Source organism: Cebidichthys violaceus, unplaced genomic scaffold (genome assembly GCF_023349555.1).
Source record: "Cebidichthys violaceus isolate CVI_PGR_0920_01 unplaced genomic scaffold, fCebVio1.0.p SCAF_135, whole genome shotgun sequence".
NCBI classification, from domain to species: domain Eukaryota; kingdom Metazoa; phylum Chordata; class Actinopteri; order Perciformes; family Stichaeidae; genus Cebidichthys; species Cebidichthys violaceus.
Window position 1 is genome coordinate 145,131 of NW_027176302.1, and position 27,772 is coordinate 172,902.

At 44.6% G+C, this 27,772-nt stretch overlaps 1 protein-coding gene across 4 annotated transcripts in view; it reads right to left on the bottom strand.

The window, feature by feature from the left end:
- The window catches only part of sulf1 (sulfatase 1), a 34,575-nt gene extending 9,867 nt beyond the window's left edge, over positions 1-24,708 (bottom strand). For all 4 annotated transcript variants that reach the window (XM_068708160.1, XM_068708159.1, XM_068708162.1 and 1 more), the window contains exons 1-10: positions 24,351-24,708; positions 10,915-11,213; positions 10,200-10,439; positions 9,350-9,501; positions 6,572-6,741; positions 3,677-3,827; positions 3,392-3,567; positions 3,059-3,187; positions 2,428-2,484; positions 166-292 (exon numbers count right to left, since the gene is read on the bottom strand). In XM_068708160.1, coding sequence (XP_068564261.1) covers positions 166-292; positions 2,428-2,484; positions 3,059-3,187; positions 3,392-3,567; positions 3,677-3,827; positions 6,572-6,741; positions 9,350-9,501; positions 10,200-10,439; positions 10,915-11,089 — 1,377 coding nt within the window. In that variant the 5' untranslated portion in view covers positions 11,090-11,213; positions 24,351-24,708. The remainder of the gene's footprint in view (positions 1-165; positions 293-2,427; positions 2,485-3,058; positions 3,188-3,391; positions 3,568-3,676; positions 3,828-6,571; positions 6,742-9,349; positions 9,502-10,199; positions 10,440-10,914; positions 11,214-24,350) is intronic.
- Between the last annotated feature and the right edge of the window lie 3,064 nt (positions 24,709-27,772).

Consider the following 27,772-nt stretch of genomic DNA (forward strand, 5'->3'; position numbering starts at 1 on the left):
TAAATGGCTATTTCACTTCTTGGCTCTGTGGAATAGCTCAATGGGCTACTTGGAGGCCACATCAAGAGTGGTACTCATTACAGTTACAGAAAAGAGCTGAAAAAAAGCGTTCCTTCGTGGGTATCAGGGGCTCATTTCATTTGCACATGGGTGTGTTTGTTTTACCTGTCCAGGCTGTTCGCAGGGTGTCTGGAATTCGGCCTGCTGGCAAGTCTCTTTGACCTTCTTGTACTTGGGCAGGCTGTTGGTGTGCTGAGTGGTCACTGAGTCTTCCTTCTTCCTCAGGATCTTTCTGCACAACACAAGTAAACACAACTAAGAACAAATCAGCATCAACAAACTTATTCAGGGAGTCAATATACTATTCAATTATTAAAGTATTACTGAAGTGAGCTGAAGGTTTAAGCCACTGTTTCCTGTTTTTCTGTCACTGTGTGCTTCTCATGGTCATGGCCAGTGAATGGACACGTTATGAAGCATCTTTGTGTGCCAGAGGGTCTGGGCACGTAGCGCAGCTCAGCCTCACACCAGTGCTCAGCTCCAGGCCGAGCTGTTTGACCGTTCAACTGCACTGCTCCAATTTCTCCTCTGCTACTGCCACAAGGCCTGGCTGAGTCTCCGCTGAGGCCATGCCAACCTCCCCCCCAACTATCTGCCAACATGGCCTGGCTGCCCGCGACCCACAGACAGAATGACGGCGACGTCGACGCACTGAACAACCTGTGCCCTGCAAGACTAGCGCCGTTGTCTTGTGCGATCCTGTCTAGCGTTCTGTTCCAGGGGGAAAACAGCCAACGTTCACACACTGGCTTGGCTGTAGTCTCAACCCCTTTCAGCCAAGGGTGATTAAAGAGCTAACAGTTGTTGTCGATGTCACTCCCTGACGGCTGCATTATGCAGATTATTAGATTTTCAAACAACATAGTCAGCCCCAGCTGTCCGTCAGGCTCGGAGGAACGGTACTGTAAGGTCACGAGAGGATATTAAATCATCGAGCATATCACACGAGCAGTGAGAGAACTGTACAAGAAACATTAGCTACTCCGTGTGTGTGCTGCCACATCAGTGCTTTGAGTAACAGAGCGAAAGGTCCGTGGAGGCTAATCTCAGTATTTAGAGACAGGCGCACAAGCTGGCAGCCTTTATAAACAGTGTGGATTAATGGAGGAATGGATTAAAAGAGCTAAAGCCCCTACATGTCAAAGGTTACACTCTTTTCATTTCATACACAGCAGTCCATAGAACAACTAGTTCTTCTGTCACAAAAACATGCGCCAGCAGGAGACTGATCTGTATGCTCAGCAGCACAGCTAACGAGTGCTTCTTTTGTACTCTTGGATGCGTGTCTGCAGATGTTGGCAAATGAGCAAATTAGTGGAAAGGAGATGACAGGGCCAAGCCAGCGATTTGGGGGGAAAAAAAAAAGGAATTGTGAGGAAATGATAGTGGGGGTGGGGGGACAGCAGCTGTATGGGAGAACGTGACATGCTGTAATATACAGTATCATTACACATGCCGCCAGTAAAATCTGGCCTCAGCCAGTGTTACTGTCCTCGCCCACTGGTTTTCCTACCCATGTCTTTCCTCTCTCTTATTTATTTGAACCTTTTTTTCTTGAGCACCTGTAACATGCAAAGTCTTGAAGCTTGATGGGATTCTTTCTTTCCGAGCTGTCAGGTGTCTGTCAGTGAACCCTTGGCATTACCACAGCTTAACATGTTAAGTGAACAAAAGCGGGCTGTCAGATCGGAGGTATAATTTTCTGCAGCACATATCGGGCAGCAGAGGAGAGGTTAAATAAAGATCTGACAGGAGAGCGTGTGCTCCAAACGATTGCGTGCGCTACAAAGAAAACAGTCTGGGGGAAACAGTCGAGCGTCGGCTACAGCGTGGCTGCTGCATTCCTCACCAGAGGAGCTGGTGACATGTCCTGTGAGTGGATTGAGTGTGAGCCTTCCAGCCATTCCTCAGGTAACATCACCCTGAGCCTGACTAGTCTTTGTTTGTTTTGCGTGTGTCTAGCTATCTTCCGTCCGTCTCTGCCAGTGCAAGAACAGCATGCTAAGTCAGATTTAGGGCCCCGGTCATGTGCTTAAAACATGCAGAACCCCTTTAAAAGACAAAGACTTTTTTTGTGTGTAAATTATCAAATGACCTGTGTCGGCGCCTCTTGCGTGAACTGTCATAATTTGCCAGCCGCTTATAGCTTTACCAAACAACTTTGAATATCGCCACTGCCTTCCAAGCCGACTGTGGTCAGGAAATGTCTGTCAGATGACAAATAACTGGGGAAAAATGTCTGTGTTGCTGGACTAGGGAACGCCGGGTTCATTGAAATGTTTTGTCAGGTTTTGTGTGATACTCAATGCTCTGCAATGACATGGATGTGCCTGTGGTGTGGAAAGGGAATAAAGAACCCCAGTTTACCCTCGCTCCACCAGGAATGTGTCCCTCCAGACTTTGGGTTTCCGGTTGGGTTTGAATCTGGGAAAACAAAACGCACAAAGTTTATAAAATTCATATGGCCTTTGCACTCACCATCAGTTACAGTATGTCAGGCATGCAGCTAGCCAATATTATGATTGATCATAGTGAGCTCAAGACCTTGTGGGTTCAAGGGAACAGTGTAAATGCTATTTGAGCATTAACTTGATTATCCCTGTTCTTTATGTGGCCCTGGAAATGTTTATGTCTATGTTTTTTCTTTAATAGTGCAGATATAGTAACAATAGCTGTTTGTCCCTTTTGTAGGCTTTATTCATATTGGACACTGTTTGTACAGTGGGTTTGCTGGGAAACAAATGATTCAACTTGCAAACAAATTCTACTAACTATAACCTCAGTAAATCCGAGCCAAAGTCCTGCAGCCAAGGAAAATCCACCAAATTGCCTCAGACCCACGTTGTGCTCAGCTGGAGCAAAAGCAATTATTTTTGCTATGGAAATTTGCATTTCCTCAATAATGGCAAACGACTAGGACTGTTGCACATGTCATGCACACCGTGCAATTACTGTACATAATATCTATTACATCATGGCATCATGGATCCATACAGACCTGTTGCCAGTCTTTTCCTGTTCCAACAGCTTAAGGATGGACTTTCCATCCATGTCTGGAGGGGTGTCCAGCCCAGCAATGTGGAGAATCGTGGGAGCTAGGTCAATGTTCAGCACCAGATGAGGGTTTCTGAAGAAGTACATGGACATAAAGTTCAGTTAGTCTTCTGAAATACATACAGTGACGATAGATAACAAAACCAAGGATCCCTGAACAAACACTGAGAAAAAAAAAAAAGATACACCCAGCACAGTTCATTCTTGACCTTTACAAAATAGAGACAATGTAATTTGCAAGCTAAGAAACTCTGATAATGATTTTAGTTGGACTTACACGGCCCCTGACTCTATGTTGGGTCCTCTCAGAAAGAACGGCACACGGATGTCAAAGTCATAAGGCATCGACTTGCCCTTGATTAATCCGAACTGACCGATGTGGTAGCCATGGTCTGCTGTATAGATGATGTAAGTGTTGTCCAGCTCTCCAGTTTCCTCTAGCATGTCAAACACCTAAGGAGTAAAATGATAAGAAGATACACAGACATTTAGAGAAAATGCCTCAGTGGAACAAATATGAAAATCCTAAAAAAAAGAAAAGTCCATCAATAACTACACTTACCTTCTGCACTGAGTCATCTACAGACATGAGTGTCTGCAGCCTCTTCCGATGAAGGAAGTTGGTGAACTCCATGTGGATGGGTCTCATGGGGCCTGTGTACTGCATGATCCAGTGTTTGTCCATATTTGGGGCATAGTTGTAGCTGGGGGTGCTAGTAGGAGGACACAAAAGAGGGAGACATGAGGCGTTTGGAAAAAAAACGCTTGTATTTAGGATTGAGAACATGCATGTACACTGTGTACCTGGTGAAGTCTCATAGAAGTAAGAAAATAATCATGGTGAGTTACCAGAGCATGCAACATCTATGAGGACTCCATTTAAGATGCCAAGAAACACCTGTCTGGTACTTTTCACAAACTACTGCTCAGTAACAGGTGCCGCAGTTGTCCACTGTGTTTGACACGCATCAATAGCTCCTCTGTTTGTTGAAGGAAATGTCTTAATACTGAGCAGCCAGCACCTTAGCTGTTTTTCCACACCTCTCTCCGACCATCTCTCCCCTCACACAGAGACGAGAGTCTCCCCGCTCCGCTGCGCTCTTGGCACAGACAAGTCATTTGAGGGTTGGCACTTGCTTGAGAAAATAATAGGCCCCAAAGTCAAGTTTGCAACAACTTCTGGACCAAAAACTCAATAAGTCATGGTCATTTGAAATGGGGAATAACAGGCGTGGATAAAGAGCAAGAGGGAGGGAGAGGCAGTCTTGTTTGTGGAGAGTTATAACTGAGAGAAGCTGTTCACCTGTCTGCAGTATTAGCAGTAAAGTAAAGTAGAGAGATAAATGGTAGACCAATGTATGAAGTTGACTTTCTGCCTGCAAGGTTTCTGCACTTCAAAGCAAAATAGTATATGAATAATATAGTTATCCCCAGAATTCATAGTCATATTTGTAGTCAGTAGTGTTGGCATATAATGTGACGAGAACAAATAATTACTGTCGAAATTCACTCCAAAATTAAACTACAAAGAACAGGTTCTACCACTGAATAAGCAGCTGGACAAGTATCAAGACTTAGATACTTAATGAAGACCTGCTGGGAGCTGCTTTGCTCTGATTGAGTGAGCTGCCTTCTGCCCTCGTCTCCTCAGGCCTGCTTTGTGGGAAGGGTGAACTCTTCACCCACCTAGCCAGGCGGTCTAATAAGCCCCACAAAGGGACCTGTCTCTGGGCAATGGGCCACCAAGGTATGGGGCCCTGGGCACAAGGGAACCAGGAATGCAGAGGTCAATGGAACGAAGCCAGTCCATAGGGGAGGTCACACCTGCCACCTGTCACGTATACGTACGTCGGTGTTTTGTTGTATTAGCCCTGGATTACAGCAGCCCAAGGCCCGCTGTTCACCCCAGAATGCCTCCTGACCTTACAGAACCTAACATAGACACATCCCTGCATGAGGATTAGTGTGACATTCCCATAAACAACTAGCTACAACCAGAATAACTTCAATACACTCCCTGCTATAAAGAAGGTATGCCATTGAGGGACCGCATTATATCTAAGGTGTTTAAAATAAGTCAGGAGCTTGGCTGACATCTAAGAGACAGTGTAAAAACACCTTCAGTGAGGAATGTTAATGGCATTAACATCAAACCCTCCCCTGCTATTGTTGCTGTCAAAAGTACAGCCGCTCATTTGATTTATGAGGCAGCTCCTCCTTTACTGCCACGCAGTCTCTTCCCAACTCTGTGCATTAGAGGTTAGAGGTATATGACATCTGCTGGAAAGACAGAAAGTGGCAGAACAGACAAATTTCCATTGATGGTTGACCTTACCAGGGACTTCATGGCTTTTGTAGAGAATTACCAAAGCCAATTCAAACTCAAACTGGAACAGCTTCAAAACATAATCATATATATCAAAGAAATGTGCTCCACAACATCTGCCAGTAAAAAGTTTTTCCATATCTGTTATGTAAGTATGTAGTCAACAAACAGCAAAACAAACACCCTCCCATACCGACTGTGTTTGCTGCCACAGTAACCTCACCACATATTCAGGCGCACAATCACTGGGGCAACCCCTTTAGTCACCCCCGAGCCCAGAGGCTTGAGCTAAAAATAAATTAATAATGTCACAAAGGGTGTTCCCAAGCACACAATGCATTCCTCTCATCCCAAGAGCCGCGGGGAGAAACTACTGATTGATATGGACAGGATCAGGAAGTGCTTTGCAAATTTCACAGGAGGAGAGGGAGGAGAGGGAGGGGAGAGAGGCGAGGGATGAGAAACCGACAGAAGACAGAGGGAAAGACAGACAGACACAGAGATAAAACAGATAGAGCGACTGAGAGGTAGAGCAAACAGACAGAGGAGAATGTTAAGTGGGTTTGAAAGTGAGAGGGAGGAAGTGGGGGAAACACTGAAAGCACTGGTAAACAGAAAAAAAAGGAAAATTGAGCAGAAATGGCTGTCTTGAAACTTATATCTACTTCGATACAACAACGCCCCCCCCCCCCCCACCCAGTGGAGTAGGACATCCTGGGAGCCTTTTTGGAGGGCCCACCAAGAGATGGCAGGGCATGTTGCCATGGAAAGACCCACAGTGCTGCCTCAACTCAGTAATGAGAGTTGTTGGAGGCCAACGTGGGCTTGGCATTGCACGCTCTGCTCCATTAAAAAAAGCCATCCGTGATCTTCTTCATGGTATGTGCCCCAGCTATTCTCGGATGATAAATCATTTTGATTTCATGCTTGCCAAGTGGTCGTTCCAAGCAGCTTCTAAGAAACCTGTCATCACTGGGGATTGAGGCGCATGAATGCCGTAATAATGTTATACAGACCAAATCATGAAAATTCAAATTGATGGTTAATGAGAAAAAAAAATCCATAAAGCAGCATCTATGTAGGAACCATGAGGAGTGCACGTGTGATGAAGTGAGTCTGAATGTAACTTACATGTGCTGCGAAGCATTAGGGAAATGCTCGGCATACTGTGGAGCCGAGTCTTCTGGGCCATGAGGAGCAGCGTGACTGATGACCATCATCACAGGGCGGTGAGGGTACATGCGCTTAGACATGCGGAAAAAGTTAGTGCTGTCGTTGGTGATCAGATCTGTGAAATAGTCCTGGAAAAGAGAGAATAAACAGGATTTATTAGGTGCTGCAGGGCTAAAATCACATCTAGAGAAAGAAGGCTAAAAGAGAAGGTGGAATAGGGGGGGAAATGCAAAACAACATGAGCTTTGATAAAACTCGTTCGCAGTCCAATCACCGCGACATGTTGCTTTCCCTCATCCAGTCATTTTCAAATAAATGGACAAGGGCCAGTGGGCATATGAACTGGGGCCATTGAATACACTACCAATTTGTCGAGTCAACAGCTGGCAGCTTGCCTGTGTGAGTGTGTGCTTGAGTCTGTGCATGTGTATACAGTATATGGGCTGTTGCCTCATCAGTGAATCTCTGCACTATTGAATGTGACACCACTTGATGGTGAGAGGAGCCTGGCGCTCTCAAATGGTATGTTGTTATGACAGCTCCCATCCTCTAATCCTCTCTGGGCAATCCATTCCCTTTCTCCTTCAGCTTCCTCCTCTCCTATTCAGCTTAATTTGACTCCCTTTTACTTAACATGTGTTTTCTTGCTTCTTGTCACGGATTCACTCTGGGAGATAATGGAACACACGAATAAGACACAATAACCTCAACAGTTATAAGCCTCAAACTCCACCAAAGAAATGAGCTCGAGTGAGAAACGACTTGTATACAGGAGATGGGAAAGACCCTGAATGCTTTGTTTTTCAGATCTAGTTTACTATAAAGAGCTTAGACTTGTGACATTGTCAGATCAAACCACCCACAGACCTGACATATCAAAACCTTTATACCAGGCTGAATAAAAGCCGTTGGAGTCTGTCTTTTTGAATGTACAGTAGGTCACACCCTGAACTAAAATCACAATATCATTTGCCAAGTTTCCAACAGATTAACCATTCTACCTGCAGTTTTGGCTTGCCACAGTTGTTGTCTGGCATAGCACATGCGGAAGGGAGTGCCAGGTTCAGAATGAAAGGGTAAAGGGTGATTTTCCTGAAATGTCAGAAGTGGGTTTGGCCGATTCATCCTGTCTCTATTAATAGGCTTTATAGCCGGGCCAGCTTTAATGGCCTGGCGGCTGCACATGCCCATGGAGGCTGGTGATTGCGTGCATATGGCGTAGCATCGCCATACTTGTTTTCTATGTGTTGCCAGCTCCCCATAATCTGAGCCACCGCTGCTAAAGACTCTGGCAGGTCAGAAGGAAGCACAAGTGTCATGGGGAATGACTGGCCAACAGCTCCAAAGTGGTCAGGAAGGTGAAGAGTATCACTTTCCCCAGAACCTTTTGGAGATGATTAGTACTAAGTGTCACATAATACAAACCCATTCACACATGGTTTGATTTCCCCAATGGCATTCACCCATTCAAATACTCTGACATTTAAGGTTGTACAACAGCCAAGATGGTTTGACTGTCAATGCAGTAGGGAGTTGAGGCTTTGAATTCATGAGAAGTTATTATTTACAAGCTTTCAAGCACTGTTGACACCAAAATATCACATCTGGCTTGAAATTGCGTCGCTTTGTGTCTTTATGACTGTTGTCTTCTGTCATGCAATTTGAAGAAACATATTGCATGGATTATACTCTTCAACTAAATCTCACGCAGGTCTTCAACAAAAGCCTTAACCTCAATGGACTCATCCTCCTGCAGAGGGAAAATCAAAATGGGACCTCATTGAATATGAAATCACTGGGCAAGTGCCTCATCTAATCACAATGACTCTGTGTGGAATACCACAACCTTCTGACCCTGTGTGAATCTAAAAACAGGACCTGTGGTTGTCCCAGTAGTAGCAGGTTCATGGTTTTTGACAGTAAATAGCAAATAGTGTGTCCATTTGGTTCTAAACCACTAACTGCTGACCAAGCCCATGTCATGTAAACACCTTGGCCTCAGCTTGTGGGTAACTTTACACCTCAGTCCAACTTGGCAGAAGAATAGCAGTCCAAACATTTGTTTGCCCATCTTTTGGGTAGGCCATCTTGAAACTTGACATATGTCCAAACTGTAAACCCTCCTCATGGATTCTTCATGTACCCAGGACTACGCTACCTGGGAAGATATTGGCAGGGAGCTGCGAAAACAAACTGACAGGTCTTACAAAAACATTCGGGGATGATTGATGGTCGATGCCATCCAGAGCTACAAAAAGACATTGTAACCACAGTGTTCATTTCTAGAGTCTGACAGCAGTAAAATGAGGTTTTCCCTCTTCTTTTATTGTGGCATTATAGCACAAAATCATTCTGTAAAACTTCATAGAGAGACAAAATAAGAGGAAAAGGCAGACAGACAGAAAGTGAGACAAAAACAAATGCAGGGTGGCATTTATCACAGGCTTCTCATAAATATGCTGTCTAAATGTTAAGGTAAGGTACGTCATAATAAAGGGATGCTGCAGAAAGAGGAGACTCCAGCTCAAGTCATTCCCTTTAATTCTTGAATGAGAATTCCTGCCAGCCTAGATCATAACACCGTGATAAGTGAAGTGCTTCACTGTCTGTATTTATAAGTCGAGTGGAACCTGCAATTTGTCAGGCAAAGTCTTTATATCTGGCCATAAAGACAAAATAAATGAGTGATTGAGTTAACGGTCCCTTTTTTTTCCTCGAAATTATAGGAACACATACCTTGGCATAATCGGCACCATGTTTCTCCTTGTAACCATTCCGACAGACAGTGTAATTATAGAAGCGGGAATTTTTGATCAATCCAACCCATTCGCGCCACCCAGGTGGGATGTAGGTGCCATTGTACTCATTGAGGTATTTGCCGAAGAAGCCTGCAGAGAGACAAAGGAAGGTTTAATACCAAAATGTAGGCCATAAAAAATGTTTTCATTGTTGGCTTACACCTGTACCTGTGAAAAATCCTTGTCTCTGAGTGACTTTATCTGTGTGTGTGTGTGTGTGTGTGTGTGAGACGCATAACGTTTTCGCTGGCTTCACTGAACAGCATTCTCGGATAGGCTGGGCAGAGAGCCAGCCTGTCCTCCAGAAGGCTAATTGCAGACTAACGCATCAGCTCTAAAACCGCAGGACGTGCTGCAGCCCCACAGGACCCCACTGAGCTGCCCAGTCCAACGTCCAACGCCTGCCCATCACTCACACAGACACTGCCTGGTGAGAAATGACAGCGACCTGGCACGCTCACCTTGTTTGCATTTCTCACAGCAGACAGCCAGGCAGAGCGGTGGAGTCTAGCTGACGGTAAAAATGTTCATTGACAAACACGTTGAATAAAGAGGGCCTAAGAGGACATATGAGCTAGTGGTGATTGACAGTATATTGGCAAAGAAGTGAAGATGGTCATGGTTCCCAATCAGAATCTGAGAAATGCCACTTTTCCATGTTAAGTAATGGGAAAACATCACCGGCACTGCATTAAGAGGTCTCTGGTGGACATACAGCAGGACCTTAATGTCGATCATTGTTTATAAAAGAGTTAATATATAAAAGTGCATGTTCTTGTTTCACCAACCTGTCCTGTAGCCGGTGTTGTTGAGGTAGACGGCGAATGAGCGTGGCTCGTGCTGAGCTTGCCAGGAAGGGGAGGAGCAGTTCTCATTGTTGGTGTAAGTGTTGTGGTTGTGAACGTACTTGCCCGTCAACATGGAGGAACGTGACGGGCAGCACATGGGTGTGGAGACAAAGGCATTGGTGAAGGTTGTGCCTCCGTCTTCCATGATCTTACGGGTTTTATTCATTACCTGCAGAGAACCTGGAGGACAAGGTATGGAGGTCAGCGCTGATTCACTGTAGTCTTAATTGTGTTGCATGTATTGTTAATACTAAGAAGACAATCACAAAAAAAAAATGCAAAATGACAATTACTTGTGTATATAACAAAGTCCAGTCCATTTAAATCTCCTGATCTTTTCAATCTGAATTCTCTTGAGTGGCAAATAATTATTATTCAGCAGTTAATAGACCAGATGGCCATTCTGCTCTGGCTTATGGCCTCTATTTAATATTTCATGTGTGAAGAAAGACCACATACATCCTGATGCAAATGTACTCGAGGACAAAGAAATTGATTAAGGCAGCGTAGCGACAGGAACAGAGAAAAAAAAAATCACGGAAACAACATTTCTTTTTTTTCTTTTTTTAAGTAGGGCAATAATAGTGCCAAAATCCATGAAAAGTGAATAGGGTCTATAGAATTCAAGGAAGACCAGAAAGTGTGCCAACCTTACCCAACTCAACATCCTGGTCGTCAGTCATGATGAGGATAATGTTGGGCCGGATGTTTCTGCGGTCTCTCTGGATGCGACCCCTCAGGCCCTGAGCCCTGGTGGTGGTGAAGGCCCAGCTGCCTGGAGCCCAGTCCAGAGACAGCAGGGCCAACCAAGCCAGCCACTGCATCAGCATGGTTCCCGAAACAACAAGAGACCGGGTGGGTAGAGGGGAGGATTAATGGAGAAATGAAGGGAGGGAGAAGAGGTCCAGCCAGGCCACTCACTTACACCCGTGCAGCTCTCGCAGCCGTGGTCGACTATGGAGAGACAGAAGGAGAAAAACACATGGAGACATTACAACGAGGGAAAAAAAGAAATAAAGGGGGGAATTTTAAAGTAGTAGAATAGCAAACTGCATTATATTCTAAGAGAGACAGTCAGGGAAAAGCCTTGAACCATTCTAGGAACATTTAAACATATTTACTTCAGAGACACTGTGTGCATCTGCTCACAAATCGTACTGAAACACAACAGTTTATCCATAAACAGAGAAGCCAAAAAAGATTCTTCCGTGCTTAAGCCCTTGATGGTCCACCAAGGAAAACTTAACCAACAGTTCCAACAAAACTTGCGTGCTGACTTAAACTCCATCAATACACAACAAAATCCCTCAACATCAACTCTACTGACCTTAACTGAAAAAAAAACACAGAAACCGCAAGCGAAGCTCTAGAAACAAAGATCTCACCTCAGAGAATCCCATGAGTCTCATTTTGTTTGGCCTTTTCTTATTGTTTCCGAGTGAGTTTTCTTGTGTTTTTTTCACCCTCTCCTTCTGTGTCAGATAACACACACTCACACACAGAAGCTCTCTATCTCTACTGTGGAGCTGATTTTGCGCTAACTGTGCCGAGACCGCGCCATTGGCTGCCTGCGCTCACAACACCCACGGCCACTCTCCTGTGTCGGCCAATCACGGTCCACCTTCCACCTGTCACTCAAAAGTCACCCCCTGGTGAGTCAAGCGTGACAGAGGGCCGGTGGGGAGGATGGGACCACACTAGGGCGGAGGGGGTTAGGAGGGCACAGGAGGCGGAGAGAGGGTTCCGCTACATTAACCCCAATGCCACTGTCGCCAATCACAGATTACCACTGAGTCATCGTCGCACTTTGCAGCCTGCTACTCACTTACAATGGCATGGTTGATCATAAAAAGTCTGCATATCCTTTCCTTAAATGCCAGTGTAAAATGTATAGCGCTAAGCCTGAGGTCGTAGGTAGATATTATGCAGAGTATTATGCCATCATTTAAAGACACATTACACCTATTTAAATAAATTTCAAACGTTTATCAATAAATCCAACGTACCATTATGAGATCGACTGCACAGGTTATAAGGTTAGCTTATTTAAATTAGCAGGTAATTTTCAGTAACAATAATGTATGTGAAAGATTGGCTTGTGGCTGTGGGATGAACCATGACTGTATATATATATTGCTGTAGCAATAAGCACTCCATCATTGCCTTCTGGACAGCGGCCCATACGGCTCGCTTCCCTGAGTTAATGGCCTGACAACAAACGGCAGGTCTATGACACCTGAGCCGGGGTCAAACCCCACTGAGCGCCTCCACCCTCACCCTCATTTCCAGAAAGGGCCGGTCCCGATTGGCAAAAAGTAGAAAACCTAAAATAAGTGATCATGTATGGTGTCTGACTCATAGTGGAAGGAACTCTGGATAAGTGTATCAACCTTGAAACGGACATTTTTTTTCGTCACTAATGCATCCTTGTTGACATGTGGCTTTAGTCCTTTCATAAAAGCACAGAAAATGCATATCCAGAAAAGGCCTACATCTGCAAACACTTGCTCTCATGGATGTGCCAAACAGATGGCCCTACACAACATACTACACCTACAAATTGTCTTCTCTTACCGACACATCAAACGAGTTTATAGGTAAATCATGTTTATCCGTTTTTCCACCGGCCTGATGTTGCCTGTGATCAACAGGGCTTCAGGCGGAGCTTTAAGAGCACTTTGGTCTGTTCTGCGTTTCAGACGAGCAGTGTCCGGGCCAGCCAGCCGGCCCAGTCATCGTGACAGCCCTGTGCAAACATTGGCGCCATTTGGACAAACACCCCTCGAGCGCAGGGTGGCAGAGTGCACAGAACCTCACAGTGAATTACACACACAACACAAACTACTGTACAAACACATGGTGACATGCAGAAACTCATAAGACACTCACGCACAAGGCTTTCTCCCACAAAAACACATTTGCCTGCCGCGAGGGTCCAAGTCCTCCTACATAAACGGGAAAGCTTCCCAGAAACAAAAGATGCAGCCCAAATCTAGAACAAAACTCAAGCCTCTATTTCTGTCAAGCTGTGGAAGACCTGAAATCATCTGCAAACCAGCCAGCCAACTAGTGTAATGTTAGCACCCAGTGCAAATTCAATTTTACATGCCAATGGTTCCCAGCAATAGCCTCTTCATGCGACTTAGAGAAGTAAGACTACAGACAAGAAGGCTCATTGTGGAATCCGATACAAACCTTGTGGTGCTGATGTGGTTAGCTACAGTGGTATCAATAGCTACACTGTCTGAAACGACTGAGATGGCAGGGCAAAAAAAAAAAAAAAAGTGCCACACATAAAGACCAATGGGATGTGGGCCGAAGTTACGCATGCAAAACGACGCTGTGCAGACCTCCCCTTGTCCTTTGGGCTACCTCTCATCCTAACTCAATTTCACCTGATCCACTTTCCTCACTAAGTCATCTGAAGTTCAGTTATGACCAGAAGGATTTCTTGCGGCTCAACGTCTGCCAAATGTACCCCTGGATCATTTGACAACTGTCCATCTTAAAGTCACCCCTAATATAATATAATGTAATTTATTCATGAGGCATCCCCAGTAACCCGACTTTTTCACACTAACATGACATATGGAACTGCCACAGGAGAATGACCAGCTAAGTGACAAGACCAGTGTAAAGAGATTAGCGGCTGCCGTTTGTGGACCAGCGGTAGATTGACGACAGTCGGCTGTCGGCTGGCTGCATTAAGACCTATGGCGCATGTAGGACGTATCCCGTTCACATGGAGGGAAATAAGGAAAGTGACACAACTCACAATTACAAATTAAGATATTTAGCAGACATTCCTTATACCTTTTTTGGTAAAAAAAACAAAACTAAAACAATCAAATTTTCCTGACCCCCAAATTTGTTGCACACTCAGGGATGAGAGGCAGCAGGGAAGGTACCCAGTGCATCCAGCTCTAAACGTTGCTGGATGTATTCAAGCCGAAGAGGCAGCTCAAACTCTGTAAATACAAGGAACAATATGAGTAAATATGCTCAAATCTGAAAGTCATTATGGAGTTGGCTTCTGAACCTCTCCTCTGTTAGTGCCACTGCATCTTACTTGCCTCCAACATCTGAGTAAAAATACCCTTTGAGAACCTTCGTGAGAAGTCTTTTTTTTTTTTATAAACCCTCATTTATTTATGTCATCTAATGTGATATAAGCAGAACAGGCTTCTTCTATACATCTGTAGAACAGACAAGAGGTCTTTATTCCTGGACAGAGTCAGAGGACTAGGGAGCACATTGTTTCTCCTTCCTCATTGTTTTGGAGGATTAGCACTAATGACCCTTTAAATGAGCCTCTACTGTACTCATCACGGTTAAGCTGGAGGAGGGATATTGGGGAGGGATGGGAGGAACGCAGAATGCCCAGGGGTTCAAAAGACTGGAACAAAAAGGCCACTATGGAGTTTTCAGACACACAGCTGCCAGATACATAAAAGATGTGCAATTTTCAGATTAATGGCCATCAACACTAGGGACTTTAAGCACACCTCAACACCCTACCATTCTTTACTTTCATGACAGAAACAGGTTTTTTTCCTACTTTGCTTGCAGAAAACAGCTCTTTCACTTACTCTTCTTTGGCACAGGCAGCTCTGCTCAGTGATTTGGTACGGCTGCACAGACAGCTGTGCTTTGTGCGCTGACTAAAACATAATAGAGTTGCTCCTTGTGTAATCATCCAGGGCAGTACTATTTGGCTGGTTGGCAGTCGTGCCCTCCAGTTAGGGCCTCAAACCACACACCCTGCTGCACCCTGACCCTCCTCTGACCCAAGTGGTAATATGGCTTTGATGGTGGCTTGTTTAACCCAACCTCAGCAACTTGAGGCTACCCACACACACGGGTTAAGAAGGGAAACTCCGAAGGGAAGAAAAATTGACTGAAGGGGGCTCGGTGCAGAGGTACGAAGGTAACAAAAGTCTTGTAAAAGCCTGGTTGTGATTGGCCTGCATATTCTTTTCAGCAATGGCAAACAGGCTGCATCTGGCTTAGGTTCCTTTCAGTCAGCAGTGGCAGTCTATGTATTCATCAGCTGTCACTGAACAACAGCCGACGCACTGAGAAGACACAGAAGGGAATTCTTCTGGAAGAAACATGCCGATCGACAGCAATGGATCCATGTATCTGTTAAAGCAGTGCATTTGTCCACTAACATGTGTCTGCCCGTGTACTTTGAGTCTTGTTCAAGAGGTGAAACAAGATGCAAGTCAAACCCAAACTAGATGCCCGGCCCCTCTCAAATAAATCAGTCATTCATAAAGGGCCTATTTATTAAGGACAATGGCCATTTCAAAGCACCTCAAATCCCCTCTTATTCCTGTCCATTCTCTCTCCCTCACTCCCTTTCTATTTGCCCTGTCCATCTCTAAGGCAGCCAAGTCACAGAGGAACAATGGCAAAGAGAGGGGAATTAAAGTCTGATGCATAGTTTGAATTCTGTAGGCTGTACTCAAACTATAGGCCCCACGACGTGCAGTGACGGCAAAGGCCATTCTTCATACAACTTTGTGCAGGAACTCCACTCAAACATCTGCCATGACAGAACTGTGGAAAGTGGAAAATAGAAATTACTGAGAGTACAGAGAGAAATCATACATGTTTAGTTGCAAACTGATCTTAGAGTCAAAGCAGTAAAGATAAAAAAAAAAATGGAGAACAATGTTAGATCTCTTGATTTTTAGCTTCAGACCAGTGACATTTTTCAGTGCTGGCATTTTTCAGTGCTGGCTGATTGCTCCCTCTCCATTTCAGAGGGGAAAAAATAATTATTGCGAGGCCTTAGATTAAGGTTTGTCCAAATATTTCTGTAATCCAAGGGAATTCGGGCTGGTCTGCTTCCATGAGGACTGACGAGGGCCTTTTGCACTGAGGAAGAGCTGTGTCAGGACTTCGCTGTGCCCGGCGGGCCAAGGGCAGCACATTGTACCAACCAAGACCCGCCCGTCTGCCACGCTGAGCTGACTGAAGGAGACCTCTGTGCCGGTGCACTCACTTGGCTGTGGGTATATGCACTGGGAAAATGCGCAGACCTTGGTGTTTTCAGACTCTCAACTCCACTGATTTGTTTGACCAAAATGCCCAAATTAGTGTAGGATCTATGACAAAATTCCAGTGAGAAAACCAAGCGCAAGGCAAGTGAGGAGAGATCACTGGCTCTTTGTTCCGACATGTTTACGGCTTCACAACTCTTAACCTTGACAGGCACATTCAGACACTTTGTTACGTCCGTATTACAACTACAAAACTTCAGATGTTAGAGCTAGAAATGATTCCCATCCACTGGTATGTGGCGTGTTTGGGGTACAACGCAGGCCACTTTAATGAGGAAGAATGGCCTCAATTCAGTGAAATGTGAACCTGGAGTGAGTGCGTTCACGGCTATTAGCTAAACCCCTCGTGTTTCTCTCGGACCTGGTAAGAGACCCTTTGTAGTGCCAAGGCTGCCGGGCCACCCCATCAATATTATGGATGCATCTTAATGTATAATTAAATGAATCCTGGTCCAAAAGACTTCAAAGTGGGAATTGGCTTGCGAGCCATCAGGGGGTCTGTTGGAAATCATGACGTGGTTTTGAGAACCCTAAGAGGGAAATGATTGAAAAACACACGAGGTCATTTCAGAAATGGAGAAGGCTGCCTGTATTTATTTATGTATGTGTGTGTGTGTGTGTGTGCATGCCTCTCCTGAAGGTGGTGTGTATAATTAAGTGTTCATATCCTTAATTATGGACACCCAGTTTGAGGTCTGTATATCTAAGCAAAGGCCTCGTGCTGATAACACTGACAAATGGGCCTTAAGGTGCTTTCTTTCACACCTGTGCTCTTTGGGGTCACAAAGCCCGAATGAAGAAATAATAATAGAATAATAATAATAATAATAATAATAATAATAATAATAGATTACGCACTAAGTACTATTAAGTACTATTAGTATTACTAGTCAAAAGCCCCTTTGCGGTCCCAGATGACTGGTGCGAATGTCGGGGAATGTACAGTATGATTGGGGGCATTATTACAGTGGGACTGCTGTCACACACTTTTAAATGGATTTAATGAACTGACAAAGTACACAAAGTCAGATACAAGCACAGCCGTTTTAACAGCTTTAAAATATGTTAATTTGCATAAAAAGTTTATAGCCTTAAACAGATCAAATATTAGATTGCTTCCTGTACAGACTTCACAAACAGTAGATGGATTTATTAGAAGTTAACTAAATTTTAACAAGCAGATTTACCATTCAAGAGGGTGAGAGAAATGGGTGAGAGAAAGAAGGGGATGGCGGGAGAAAAGAGGGTGAAGGATGGGGGAGAGATTGAAGAGAGGGAAACCACTCCTCTGATTTATAGTGTGATATGAAAACATGGAATCACAATCAGAGGATCAGCAGCCACAGTTACAGGATACGAGTCTCAAGCAGGCACTTTCTTGTTAAATCTATTCTAAGCCATGAATGGAAACCATTAGCGATAGACGACCTCGGATGAATAAATTACAGCACATTTATATTCCTCCAGCCACTTTCTTTTCAAAACCCACGCTCCCATCAGAAACACTCTATCAAGAAGCGAGGGCTGCAGAGAAAGTCAGAGCGAGAGGGAGGAGAACGTATTTGCTCACTGTCTCTTAGACTCATCAAATACACCCCAGATGAATTATGCCTTTTACCACAAAAGAGAGCTATGGCAAATTGCTTCAATGGGTTTCCACTGAGGTAATTGTCAAGAATAAAGAGATTGACTTCTTTTCCATGAAATCAGCAGCATGGTGGCACAGAGAAAGAACGAGAAAGAGAGAGAGAGAAAGAGAGAGAGAGAAAGAGAGAGCGAGAGAGAGAGAGAGAGAGAGAGAGAGAGAGAGAGAGAGAGAGAGAGAGAGAGAGAGAGAGAATTAAACTAAAGGATTTTTTTCTGTCTACGTTCAGCAGTTTACCACGTTCAATAGCCCTGTAATGTTCACTGACTACTGACTTGAGTGTGACTTGAATATTGAACACAGCTAGTAACTGAAATAGTAAATGCCATTAGGAAGATGTGGGCGTTGCTTTCTATATGCACCGATTACTAATTGACACAATAACAGAAGGACTTTGGTGCCGGCGCGGTTTAAAGAAATAGAGATCCATTTGGATCGCTGAGTGACTGATCTACCGTTCTCCTAAACAAGACATCACATTCATGACATCAAGACTATCAGACCGCTGGATGCACACAAATTCAAGAAAAAAATTGTTCAGCAGCTGTTTTTTCTATGAAGACGATCACTGATATTTATCAAATTCAACCAATAAACACATACCCAATTATGAGTTCAGTCACCATCTAACTGCTTAGAAAAAGCTATGTTAGCTACAAGTTAACATTAGCTAAAATTATGATTTACAAATAATATTAATTCTACTCTCAGGACGATATGCTTGCTACAAAGACCAGACAGAGCCGGTGGCCAATGATTTCTCTTTCTATTAATTGTGCAGAAGCTAAGTGATATGCTAAGTGAAATTTGAACATGCATATAGCATTTAACAAGCGCCCCTAAATATGAGAGTATAAAAATAAATTAAGTCTGAGTGGCAATCAATAAAAAAGAGAGAGAGAAGAGGGAGATTCCTCAGGGTGAGGTGGCAGCAGCTCAGTCAGCAAACCCCAGTTAAGTGTAGGGCTGCTGCTGCTGCTGCTGCTGCTGCTGCTGGCGCATGAAACTAAACACCCCTAAAATGTGGAACATGTGTAGGCATATTCTCTGGGAACGGTAGACAAACATAGACCATGAGAACCAGCCTGCGTGACCCTGAATGCCATAAACAAACTTCTCCACGGCTGTGACACACCAACATGATACCGCTCATAAAAACGCATTCGCAGTCTGATTGCACCTGTGCCCGTTCAGCACTCCCCTCTGTCCACGCCTGTGGGCATATATGCATGTGTGTATTTGGACGTCATATACTCTGTGTGTGTGTGTGTGTGTGTGTGTGTGTGTGTGTGTGTGTACTAGTCATTCACTAAAGAGTAAGAATCAGTCAGACTTGAACACAGACAGACACGTAACCTGTAATTTGTGCACAGGGGAGCTCTCCTTTCCATTGCCTCTGGCTCAGTGTGTGGCTTTCCAAAGCATGCAGCAATGTCATTTGGAATTTTAATTAACTTTATCCTGCACGGCAAAAATTCCAGATCTTAGCGCATTGCAAAATATCTAAAGTGCGATATCTACTGAACAACCAGTTTGCTTACAAAGCATAAAAACAGGAAGCGTACCACTGCTATAAATGCTTCTATTCCTTTACATCTGAGCCAAAGTTGAAGGAATGCAGTCAATGCATCATCCCAACATGTTCAAGAGACAGCAATTGCCGCAGGCAATTCAAGGAAAGCAAAGCGCAGATAATGTGTGTCGTGCAATGCTGGACCATGTCAGTACAAACACAACTGTTCAATTCAGCCATTCTGCATCCACATGGCAAAGTTGGGCTGTTCCAGTAAAGGCAAACAGGACCAGAGGCTACCAGTAGCACATGGCCAAGTCCACACATATGAGTGTTTGTGCGCACGCACGCGCACGCGCACACACACACACACACACACACACACACACACACACACACACACGGGCAGAGGAGGGGAGCGCTGGCAGTGGCTGAATGTGTTTGCCCGCTCCGGGAGAGAAGAGAAAGAAAGGGAGCAGAAGAGCTGAAACAAACGCATGCTGGCTTCTATTAGTCGAGCTGTGGAGCGGGATGGAGGGGTGAGGAAATGTATTCATTCCTTCTGGCCGGTCCCCCCCACCCCCCTCCATTCCTATCCTTCCAACCCTCCCACCCCATTATCTCCATTCTGGAAAAGCGGCGGATGAAAGGGACAACCCCCCAGTGGCAGCACTTCTCCCTCCAAACTTACGCCGACGCATTCTGACGGCTGCTTAATTGTACGTGATACAGGCAGGGCCCTTTCTCTTTCAAATCTAAAACAGATTGCTTCTCCCTGGGGAAGGGATTATTGGACAAGAGAGATGACAAAGCAGGGACAGTGCAGCCCTCTGGGGGGTGGAGGACGGAGGGGGTAAGCTAGTGGATGGTGTGTGTGTGTGTGTGTGTGTGTGTACACGTTTTTCTATGTTTCTCTTTTGTGCATGCCTGTGTCATAAGAAGATTATGTTTGTGTCCATGTGTTTCAAATGCGCGCACGTGTGAGTGACAACCAAGAACGTGTGCGCAAGATCCAGCCTCTGATCACGACAACACGGTTGGATCTTTCTGTCCACTTCCAAGCCACAGCTCTTTTATCACATGTTCACACCTCCCTTTCTCTTATCTCGGCCTCTTCTACTTCATCCCTCTTCTCCCCCTTCTGTGTCTCTCTTGACCCAGCTTTCTCTTTCTCCAATCTTAAGCCCATGCTGCATCTATGCGCGGTGACATTTGAACAAAAGCAGCTCCGGACATCACAGAAAAAGCATTGAAATCTTCTTTTTCTCTCACTCGTTGGCTCAAAGTGGACATTAATGAGTAAGGTCTAAACTTAAAACTACAAGGACCTGCTCAGGGGTCATTCCTGGCTGTCGAATAGCTGAACCATCTACTGAAAATGTCTTTTTCTATACAAACCCCATCTCTTTCAAACTAGTCATCAGGGCAGAGGGTTAAGACAATGAGTGGAACAATGCCAGACAAAAAAAAAAAAAAAAAGTAAAGCATCAAATTTGCCTGGTTTTGCTGCTCTCTTTAACGTGTGCAAGCATTCCTACCAATGATGCAGTGAATGTGATGTTTGCACACCCTGACCTTTACCGCCCAAATGAGAGGCTGAACAAACACTTGGGGTGCTATTGTGAGCTCCCTAACACCCCAAAATAGATCTACGCGGTGCATCTGTGAGGGCATCTCAATATGTACATGGCACATTTCCCTGGAGATTTATCCTCGACATTCAAGGACACGTCTCGTGTGAAAGGTTGTATGTCATAGCATGGAAATTCCATGGAAATGTTTGAACAGGGAGGACAACAAAGGAACTGAGAAAGTGTCTGACTCATCTAAAGATAGCCTTTCTAGATCACACATAAATAAAAAAGAATGCCAAATGCTCACCGTTCAAATACTGGTCATTTGCAGCGATAGGACTGTGCAATCTACCCCAGTGCTACTCTGCAATCAGGCTAGCATGAGGAACACTATCATTAAGCTGAAGAGATAAACAAGTGCCGGAGGAGAGGGTGGTTTAGGAAATCTTTTCTTAACATACTTGCACACAAGAGAACACACACACACACTATAGTTATATAGCATCTTTTTATGTATTTTTACAGAGAAATGATAAATATGAGGAACTTCCAAAGCAAAGATGTTGACTAATTCCGTAAGTAAATTATTAAATCGTCAGCCGGTTTCAATGATTAGGTAAGAGGTCATTTTTCTAAACTCTAAAGTCCTTTTTTTACTGGCCCCACGTATCTTCCTATTCTTACTGGAGAACAGAAAGTCATCTGCAAGACTTTCACGTTTACAGCAAACCAGAGAACCCTGTAATGAGAGAATTCATAAATGTGACTCCTGTCATTGTAGGGTCAAGTTGAGAAAGTAAAATGCAGCATGAGGACAGTCTGGCTCGACTGAGATAAAATGATGGCGCTGACCTGGAGTTAATGAGAAAGAAAGAATGGAAAAAAAAAGGTTAAATACTTGACGAAGAGTGCCTCCACTGCTCACACACTAATTAGATTCAGCCCATTTATTTAAAAACAAATGCATGTATTTATCTAATGCCCTTTTAATTTCTTACAATAATTAGTCTGCCTCAAATGCCTTTGACCTTGTTCATCAGTTGGCATATATGAAGTCACGCAAGATGTCTGGAAAGTCTCTGAATCACTGTGGCTGGCATTTAAAGGACACACACACACACACACACACACACACACACACACACACACACACACACGCTCTCTCGGTCCCGTTTGTACAAATAATGAAAACCACAGACACTACCTCTTCCTCTTCCCTTACACTCAGTCACTCACCATACTTATCAGAATAATGAATTACTTCACTTATTGCTTTCACTCTCTCTTTCTCACACACACACACACACACACACACACACACACACACACACACAGTAAATTCAAGCAATGGCAGAGCCGCTATTAGAACAACGTTTGTCTTGGCAAGCGGCTACCCCCCAGAACCTAATTATTTGCAGCAGCTGCTGCTCTTGTTTGTAGCACAGTGAAGCTAAACTGTTTAAAGGATCTCCCTTCTCCTCTGAGCTGGCAGTCAGCGCTGCCTTTTAAAAATGGCCCAAAGCTGCTCTAGGTAGGGTAATCAGAAATTGAATCTAAACGCTTCCAGGTGAAACTGAAGTGAAGGGAAGATTTATGGATCAGTCTCGTCAACACTAAAAGTTTTGAAGTTGGGCTTCTTCATTTTCCCCCTGGCTTTCTCCTTCAGTAACACATATTGGCAGTGGCAATGTATTGAAATATAAGCCAGTCGGTTACATTTTCCCCAACTGTGCCTGGCACAAGCCGCTTGGCTTTGAACAGGACCACAGCATCATTTTGCCATTTAGGAACACTAGTATAAGTTTTTGTGGACTGGTTGAGAAGGTGAACATATTGATCCAACACACAATAAAAATAACGAGTCCCAAGTCACTCACTTGGTTCCTAAAATAGAGGAAATGTAAAAACATATCACACTCTGCTAAATCCAAGCTTACCCGAGGCATAGAAATTGATTTTAAGACTAGTACAACATATGTAATAACTACAGCATTTAGATTTTCTAGCATTCAGATGCATTTTTTGTGAAATTTCTCTCTCGTTAATACAGAAAAACATATCCACGAGTCAAACTCAATATTTTTTTTGAAAGTTCTATCTGTGACTAAAATTTTAAAAAAGAAAGACGATCAACTTACCATTCGACTTCTCTCAAAAATTCGTTCACGTGTTTCATACAGCCAAATTTTGTACGCACGTCTCCGCTGGCCTTAAAGCAGCAGTCATCACAACCTTTTGGTGGTTATGTTACATACTTCAAGTAACAAGCAGGAAGTGTAGCTACGGCTGGGTTCACCAAGGTAAACACAAATGCACACAACAGCAGCTTTCACCTATACGAGCTCCTCTCCTCTCAGCCCAGTTGCTGTCCACACAGACTTTCACAGCTGCACAATCTCCATTTGCAAACACCTCACATGCACACACACACACACACACACACACACACACACACATGCACACACACACACACACACACACACACACACACACACGCACAGTGCCTGAAGCTAGGTATAAACACTATACATCATATTCCCACTCCGCTGGCAAGTTTCGCTTCTCACTTGACTTGAGTGAGGTGTACATTCTGAGTCTCTGACTCTCTGCTCAGCTCTGACAGTTTGTCCGGAAAGCGCTCTTCAGCAGCTCATCCATTTAGCGTATACTGACACGTTCTGCCAGAAGTGCACTCTGAATAAGATTTATGAACAAACCTATCTGGGCTGAAATGAGGGAATGCTAAAATGCCCCACTGAGTTTTGGGAACGTGGAAAAATTGGGTTTTAATTTCTTATTATCAGACCTGACAGAGTGAATAAGAAAACAATGTATCTTCACTAAAGATTTTAGGATAAAAAAAAGAAAGAAATTAAATTAGATATTTTATTCAACCTTGTCCATATTAAACCTCATAGGGTTCCCCTATTAACAGGAGCCTTTTCAAATCTAACATCCTGCATTCAGAAAACTAGACATTAACAGATGGGTGCTTTTGAATTGGGGGAAAAAATGACATTAATGGAATGTGCTGCCTTCTAATCCCCTGAGACGGAGGAATTTGCGACGAAGGGAATTCCTGTCATTCAGGGGGAAAACTATGAAGACCAGCACACACAGAGCTGCTGCACAGGCAACACAGATTCACTGCACTTGTAGACTCCTGACTGCATGCTGCATCAGAAATATACTGCCAACTGAACAAACTAACAGGCACAGACCCTGTATAAGCAGTGGAAAATATAAAATAGACACACAAAAAAAAAAAAAAGTGAAAAAGTTGCATAGTACCTGAAAATGCAGGAGAGCAGAGTGCTGACCAAGTGAGAGGCAAGGCGAGGATTCCTCTCTTCAGTTTTACTTCTTCGCGTTTCTGCACCGGGTCTCCCCTCGCTCATAGAGGGGTTTGTGTCTCGGGTTGAAGAGTAGAGGGGGACCACACAGCTCCTGGAAGACAACCTCTCTCCTCTAATCCTCTCTCCGATGTGATGACACTCTCTAACCTCGACCATCTGTTGAAACACGTCCTGGAGCAGTCAGCACCGCGCTGTGTCAAGAACCCCGCTCCCCTGCCCAATCACAGACGGGCTGCTGGGTGGCTCCTTGCTGCCAGGAGGCAGGGACAAGGACACAGCTCAGCGCTGAGGGAGACACACACACACACACACACACACACACACACACACACACACACACACACACACACACACACACATGCAGTCACAAACACACTCACAGACCCTCTCTACGAGATGGAAGCAAGAAAACCCCCAGTCATCGTAACCCGAGAGGCAGCGGAGGAGGACGGGACAGGGAGAGTGAGAGGAGTGGAGAGAGAAGGAATGGGAGGGGAGAGAGAGAGAAAGAGCAAGAGTAGAGAGGGAGAGAGGGAGAGAGAGAGAGAGAGAGAGAGAGAGAGAGAGAGAGAGAGAGAGAGAGAGAGAGAGACGCAGAGCATGTTTAAGTGGTAAAAGCAGGGCTAGATAAGAGGAATATGGAGATAAACTATTCGTATGCTTTATATTACCTTGCTGGAAAAGTTACTTCACAATTCTCGCACAAATCTTAAGACTGAAAACCCATGCATGCGCGCACACACACACACACACACACACACACACACACACACACACACACACACACACACACACTACTTTACCCTCTGTCCCTGACACCTCTCCCCCAATTCATCTCCCTGCAGCCACAAAGTATATGGTCTAAAGTATCAAACTAAAAAAGCAATAAAATGCTGTATTGGCCCTGTGGTGGGAATGCTGTTGGCCCTAAACGGTTACATCTCCAGGCGCAGAAGCACAGGCAGCAGCCCTCGCACCTTTGTGTGATAAATCCTTACAGTCCCTCGGCCACATTCCTGCCCTTCACCACCTATTGCCTTAAGTTAAAAAGGAGGGCAGAGGGGAAGACACTAAAATTACAAAGCTAAGGAAGGAGTCGTCAGAGAAAGAAAAGGAAAAGAAGATAAGAGGGGGTTTGGGTATACGGCTAGATAGGAGCCAACTGATAAAGCAATTTAACCTTTACTATCAACCTCTCCACATTAACACCATTACCGGTGATTTCCTAAATTAATCAACCAATTTTCAACCCATTCATGCAAAACAACCGGGAACATTAGGTGAGAAAGGCTGTCACATTAATCATTTTGCGGAACCACTGTCCTACTCACTGATCCATTAAAAAAGGATTACAAGACCCTGATGATATTCAGGAGCAACTTCAAAGGCAAACCCTAATGAGTTAATACCCGTTTGATATCTGACAGCATCACAATGAGTTAATCAGAGGTGTGAAACCCCAAAGAAAGGCTTCTAAGTGGTTCATTTACATTCTTTAGGCAGCAGCAACATCCTGGTCTCTGTTTCAAGTTGCCCTTTGATAGATACTATTAAGTTCAAACGGGTCTATTAATGAAGACTTTGATCGTCTCTCCAACTGACCCGTGGTAGGTTCAATTTGTCCATATGAACATATTTATGGACACTTAAAAAAAACCTTTTTCAAATGCATTTCAGAAATAAAAGCCATCTTTAACATGGTTTGTTGCATCTTAATATTACTTGTATGTTTAAGCTTCATACATGTTATGCTGTAATACTCAAATCTCACATTTTAATTTGATTGCACCACACACACAAACAGCAGAAAGAATCTCACAGGTTGTTTTTTTTCAGTGGGCGCTCCCAGTTATATTCCCCTCAGGTTCACATATGAGGATATTGGATTAAACTAAACAAAGCCTATTTTCACCAGGGAGACGTGAAACTTTCCCCCAGCTTGGAATGATGTTTGAAACAGGGACAGCGGTAGAGAGGGAGAGAAAGGGCCTTGGGGGGAAAGAGCTCAAATTAGATTAACTAAATTCACAAAGACTGTCCCCGGCCCCTCCTGCATGGCTACACACATCCCAACCCACACCTCCAACCCCAGCCCCCATTCTCACGGCCGAGAGGTTTCCAAAGGGCCTTCAGGCAGGCCAGGGGCGACCAAATCCCTGTGCTCTTTACTGGATTAAAGATGGCTGCCCAACTGGGGAAGAGGGGCTGTTTTTTCATAAACTGAGCACATCTGTAAACATCATAAATCCATGCAGACAGAAGATTGAGGGTTATCAGGCCGAGTTTCGCCAGGGAAACATCTAGAGCCTTTATACAGCCAGGGCCCATCAAGAAACTAAACTTTTAAAACTGGTCACCCACCTTGTGCCAACACACATCATCCATTTTGCATGACCACTCTTAATCTCCATTTTCCATTTTCACTTCCGCTTATGGACACAACAGCAACAAAAGCCAGGGTAGGGGGAGGTCTATAAAATGGCCTCATCTTATGAATGACTGAATGACCTGCAGGGGGGACAGAGGTTCTCTAGTAACCTCCATTCACTCTCGTTCTCTCCATCCTCACTTCACAAAGAACTCACCGAGCCCATCACGGTGGTTATCTAACACAAAGATAGCTTTAAGGTCACTAGTTTTCTCTTACTTTAGACTTCTCTGATTGGGTCCTCCATACCGTATGACGCCATTGTCTCTGGTCCAGGCTTTACTCTCAAACTGGATCCAAGCGTCCTCACATCTCAAACTCACTTCCCCTTTCTCCTTCCAACTTTCCAACCATCGGTTGGGCCTGCAGGTGCAGGCAGAGGCCAGTGTTGGGGGGGGGGGGGGGGGGGGGGGGCTACTCGGTTCACTAGCCCCATTCTCTATGCCTGAATGAGATACATAGGGGTGTCATAGCTGTGATCCTGCCTCTTGTGCCAGTATAGAGCGTGAGGACCGAAGCTGTGGGATACAGCCATGATGTGGAGGAAGGCAAACCTAGGGGGTGACATTGTCTTGTGCTTCACGGCACTTTAAGTGCTACTGCCATGCTAACCTCCCTCTGTGACGCAGTGCTGTAGGCTCGTGTCAGATGACTGAAGGGGTATCAAAGTATTGAACGCGTCAGCTGCTTAAGACACTGGAGAAACTACATACATCAACTACCAACTAATTAAGTGCAAACTGTTTGCCACAGCTAAGCCCAAAAAGCAAGGTACTCCACAGTGTTGTTGTTCCTCAGTACTACTTTTGCTGTGGTCCTGCTGGCTCCCAGGACCGCTTACACTTCAGGGGTTTGAATCGGTGTCATCTCAAGTTCATGCCAGAGGGGCACAGCTGAGAGCTGGGGATGACTGGGTTACAGCAGGAAAG